Source organism: Hylaeus volcanicus, chromosome 4, assembly GCF_026283585.1.
Source record: "Hylaeus volcanicus isolate JK05 chromosome 4, UHH_iyHylVolc1.0_haploid, whole genome shotgun sequence".
In the NCBI taxonomy this organism is placed as follows: Eukaryota; Metazoa; Arthropoda; class Insecta; order Hymenoptera; family Colletidae; genus Hylaeus; species Hylaeus volcanicus.
Window position 1 is genome coordinate 5796143 of NC_071979.1, and position 5690 is coordinate 5801832.

Genomic DNA, 5690 nt, shown 5'->3' on the forward strand with positions numbered 1-5690 from the left:
GGAGATATGGAAGAGGGTTGATGTGGAGGATGAAATGAAAAGGGCGAGGGTAGAGGTAGAAGGTAGAAAGAATGGATAGAGAGGAAGCAAATAAGAAGAAAAGGGGAAGAGGGATCACGGAAGCAGACGAAGGCAATAAAGTTGGTGGAGATAGAAGGAAGCAGGAGGAAAGGAGAAGAAGAAGAGTTGGAAGAAGCAAAATAGGGGGAGAGACAGAGAAGAGAAGGAGGTGAAGAAGAGACTGAACGGAGAGAGGGAAGGGCAGAAAAATGTTTACATTTTAACTATCGAAAATATATTATATTGAATATATTGAATATAATCAAATATTATATTGAAACATACACAGTCTTTTAGTTTCATATTTTCCAACTTCCCCAATGTAAACAACAAATTAAGTACTTTAATAAGTTCCCACGTTAATATTTACGACATCTCGTTAATGCTTGTAACATAAAGTTTTATGCGGGCGATATACTTAACTACTTACGTATGTACATACGTTAAATTCCCCCAGGCTCATCATTCCTCACTTTTCATTTTTAAACTAATCAGCCATTCAACATTTTTTTAAATAGCTTATAATTACTGAAATATTCGAAGTTTATTTAAAAGCGCACACAATTTTCTAACATTACCGACATCGCCCAGTAGCATGAGCCAACCTAGACACTACAGAGTGACGTCCTCGTGATGGTCCACTCGGGAAATGGAAAGTCACGACATGGACATCATTCGCATTCTTTTTTCTTTTACTATGCATTGGTGTCACCGACAAGATGTCAACAAGATAAACAAACAATTCGATTATTCGTTTTTTTTATATCTAGCAATGCATTCTCGTTGAAAAAATCTGCATAAGTGTTTTTCAGTAGCGATAAGATCAAACGTATCGCGAGTCGTATCTGTTCAATTAACGATTCTTCGAAGTCATGGAAATCATTCTATTATGGCACAACTTATGAAATAAGGAGGATGAATTATATCTCTCATGATTCTCACGAAGTATGATATAATTGATAATGAGTAGCGCAGAATAGATTCTTTTGATGACCTACGATGCGTTGAGAGTTACGCGAGTTTTTCTTGTGTAATACTTGTACAGATAGAAGCTTCGAGTAACGAATAAAAAAGATAAAGAATATCTTATTCGAGACTGAACATTAGAGCTATAAGTTGAACAAAAATTGGAGTTTGTATCGTACATATTTGGGGAATACAAGCAACGAACGCTTTTATTGTTGTTTACGGTAATTAATTGTACTTTTTATGCATTCGATACTGTTTATCTAGTTGGTGGTAACGAGTTTAAACTTTCTCATTTGGAAAGATTAAATGTATCCATTAGCAAACGAATGGAATCTTATCATCAGCATGGTGAAATGGCTTGTGTGCAAATCTGATAAAAATAAGCCAACTTAACCATCACAGAATGTCGATTACGATCATCATCGCTCGAGAAATGTGAATCTGATGAAGGCAAACATCAAATTTCTTAAATATTGATTGTTGGAGTTATCGCGATAAAATAAAGTTCGATCTCATTAACCTTTCGCGTGTTCAAAGGCCACGCTGTTTCAACAACTTAATTTCATCAACAGTTGCTTTTACCCGAAACGAAATTTTGTCCGTTTACAACTGAAAATTAATTGAAACGTTCGTCAATTGAACAAATATAATAATCAAAGGATAAAATTCTTTTGCTCAAAAATATTAAGTCGGTGCACGTATAATGTGATTTGTATTTATATTGAAAATTATAACTGCACAAAGTATATTTTCAGAACAGTGAATATTTAATCAAAATGATTTCCATGGAATTTTGTTTTCTTTTTTATTAATTATAAATGCATTTCTTCTCTATCATTGCAATAAGATATTATGAATAAAAATGTATAAGGTTCGGTTTATAAAAATTAATTTGATCAGTATATATATATTTGGAAAATATAACTTTTTTAATATTTTCTTTCCCTTCTGTTAACTATTTGCATAATATTGCAAAAAGGTGATTCGTAGCGAATTTTAAAAACTCAGAGATAGTTCGAATATACTTAAACCTTATCAGCACTTATTACGCTTGTCTTACTAATTTAAATGTGTCACGCACTAAACGACATATTCTAGATAAGGTGATTTCGAAATCCCGAAATGTCATACGTGTCGGGCTCTTTAATTCACTTTCGCTTAATATAAAATTTGTTTTAGAATGTTCAACGTTCTAACAGTCTGGTATGTAAACCACCCATTCAACTACTTTTATTCAAATAGTTTTAATAGTATTTTGTTTAATCCATATCTTCTCAATTGAATACTTCGAAGGATATAAAATGTGATCTCTGATATTTCTAGATAATTAAATATATCAATTACAACTTCTAGATATTTCTTTTTCTTTTTCAAGAGAAAGTGGCCTACACATATATCTCTGTCATGTTACATTGATACCCGTATGTTTAATGCTTCTTATCATCGAGTAAATTTTATCATTTACATAACGCACGGTTAATTTGCACATCCAAAACGCTTGCAAGTATGTACATACGATATTCAGGGACAAGCAGATGGGGGGAATATCGTTAACCTATGTGATTTCGCTATCTTTAGCCTGGTTTGCTCGTCATCTTAAGCAAAACGGCACATGTTTCGCGAAGTATTCGGGCCACATGTCCATGTAGAATGTGTTATAGAGTTCAATTGATTCTCGGTTCGACGTCCTCGATCTTGCTCGGTTGCAGTATTACTTAATTTACGAACGCATTACCAATAGATAAAGACCAGGAAAATGTATGAATTTGCATTTTCATCATTTTTATGAAATACTTTCTAGAAACGCATATTCACTGTAATTGTCCTAAGCAACAGTAAACAGTGCACAAAGTTTAAAAAATGTATGGCAACCCCTTTGTATTACCCCCTTAATATATTAAAAAAAAAATATTGAAAAATATATAAGGCACGTATTTCTTTCCGCTGGCTAATATTTATAGTCAAGGTTTGAAAACTACCCACAAAGTCATATTTTAATAACTTAATTCAAAATTTATTGAATAATTGTTTAGCAAAATTTAGTGAATAATTTTTATGAGCAACAACTACCATGTGTTTTGAATTACAAAAATTAGGTGTCAACCTATTAATTATTTATCAATTTACTATTCCTACACCTCAATACAATTTCTATTGTAGACCAAAGTAAACTTCGTACGAATTTTTACTCTGGTTTAAATAACAAGCTCGGAAAGAAATAATGCTGGATAACTACTACATATGTTACGATTAAAAATGATGAACTTCTTTCTCAAGACAAAGATATCTCAGATGCATGCCACACGTAACCGACGAAAATTCTCAATCGTTTCTAAATAACAACTTTGTTGAACGTCTGTTATTATAATATGTATCTTCGATTATAGTATAGTACTATGCAAAAGTCTTTAAGTCATGGAAGCTTGCATTACACTTAAATAAATCTATGTTAACAAAGCAAATATAATGTACATTTGTTATCGTGCTTTATATAATATATAGTATTTATAGTATTTATAGTATACTATAAATAAATGATGTAGTTTACCGTAAGTGGGCAAAGACTTTTGCAAGGTACTGTACATCATTTGCAATGAACTGAAACTCGTTAATCGGCAGTCTCACTCGTCAAAGTAATTTTTATTCGCAGGTAGGGCGATTCAACGATGTTCCGCAACCGAGAAAAATATTCCTGACGTGATCAGCTATTTTATTTAAATACGAACGCAGAGCAATCGCATTCGTTCTAAAGATTCTGATAACGTACCGCTACCATGGGCTACTTGGGTAGTAAACATCGCTCGATAATGTCGTACAACTTATACAGTTGTACAATTGTACGTACGTAAGCATTAACGATTCTGCAGAGATAGGTAAAATTCTAATACGAATGAATAAGCAGCAAACAACTCCAAACTTAATTTATCATGTTACGCTATGCATTATTTCTCTCTCTCTCTCTCTCTCTCTCTCTCTCTCTCTCTCTCTCTCTCTCGATGAATTTCACATATTAAAAAAAGAAAAAACATCTGTTTTTGCTGATATAATGAAACGTGAATTGTCATGCTTTTTCCTAGTGTACAGCAAAACATATGTAAGCCGCATAAATTATTGCAATATCGTGTCATTTATGTCTTCCATATCTGTAATATTCTCTTATATATACCAACTATACTTGAATTTTTAAGACATTTTTTGACAAGCGACTATACAGTGAACATTTTCAGTTTACAGTGAGGAAAGTGAAACTTTTAAATAAATAATCGAAAAAGTCCCAAAAATAAATTTCTATTTAAGTACAATTTAAAAGTAGCTGAGTACAATTATAATTTTGTCTAATCGTTACAATTCTTCATACTTCATTCTAAATTACTAAACAATTGCAATTTATTCGACAAAAAAAGAATATTCATTGATTTTACTTTAATATTATCGTTCGTTACAGTCGTTACCTTGTTCAGGTGCAAAAAAGTGCATTTATAAAAGTCCAATCTAACTGTTCCATCTGTACCTTATCAAATCTGACGTAAACATTGCGTGCATCGATGCATTTCTCTGTCCATCAGTCTATATTTATCATACATGAAAACCCATATTCCAATCCTCAACAAAATGTGCTACAAACTTATTCCCAGAAATACTCAAATCTCTTTTAGTAATGAATACAAGTTGAAGAGAGAGAAAAAGAAGAATTGACACGAGAATCCTAGAATTATTAAACAAATAAAGATTCAATTGTTCAACGTGTAAGCGTCACGAATAAATTTATCAACTATTCAAGTGAAATTTTGCTAATCGATCTATATACTTTAAAACGAACAAGAAATGATCCACTAAACGGATCTATAGTATCGACGAATGCCTGCCTTACCGATTGGTTACGCGAGAAAAAAAAGTGGCGGGCGAAATGCAAAAGGAGAAAAAGACCGCGGAAAATGATCACGTCGCGTAGATGGACTATTTACCTTTACGTTCCTCTTGTAGTCGTTCAGCTGCTCAGCAGCAGGATCTCTTTGGACGCCGCTCATTTTCTCGTCGTCTCGGCTTCTCTTGCAACAGTACCTCCTTAATGAAAGTCGATAGAAAGCCAGTGTGACAAGTGACGGTCTGGATAGTAGCGCACTAGCTCGCGTGCCGTGTTGCAAACAGCAACTGACCAGTGGCAATAACAACGGACTTTTATCATCGCAGCCAACCGATGCCTGGCGAACGCTCGACCTAACGATATTGCGTGTCGACGCTCGATCGAACGAAATCGCCCGAACAATCTGCGCCAGGCCCGAAGTACTTCTCGTCATTCTTCGGCAAAGTTCGTTCTACGACCGAACCAGCCGAAGTTTCCCACTGTCAAACGAATCTTCGTGCAGCCGAGTATCTCACAGGGTACCGAAACCTGCAACCACTGGACGCTGTTTTATTGGTTTCAACAAAATTACGTTATTTAAGTTTCTATTTAATTTTGCATTAGATTGTCGCATATTAAATGTCCTATTGTATAGAGAAGATTTACAGATCTGTATTTTGTTATAAATTAACGTTAGTAATCCAAATATGGACCAACAGATTCACTGCACTCTTGCCAACGAGTCCATTCATTTAATTTTTCTAAATATGTTTTCGTATATGACATTTCGTATGCAACAACCTCATGCTTTTGAGGG

General features: G+C 33.9%; 1 protein-coding gene across 1 annotated transcript in view; it reads right to left on the reverse strand.

The window, feature by feature from the left end:
* The window catches only part of LOC128875988 (catalase), a 14918-nt gene extending 9676 nt beyond the window's left edge, over positions 1-5242 (reverse strand). Inside the window, exon 1 of the mRNA XM_054122065.1 lies at positions 4995-5242. Coding sequence (XP_053978040.1) covers positions 4995-5057 — 63 coding nt within the window. The 5' untranslated portion in view covers positions 5058-5242. The remainder of the gene's footprint in view (positions 1-4994) is intronic.
* Positions 5243-5690: the final 448 nt, after the last annotated feature.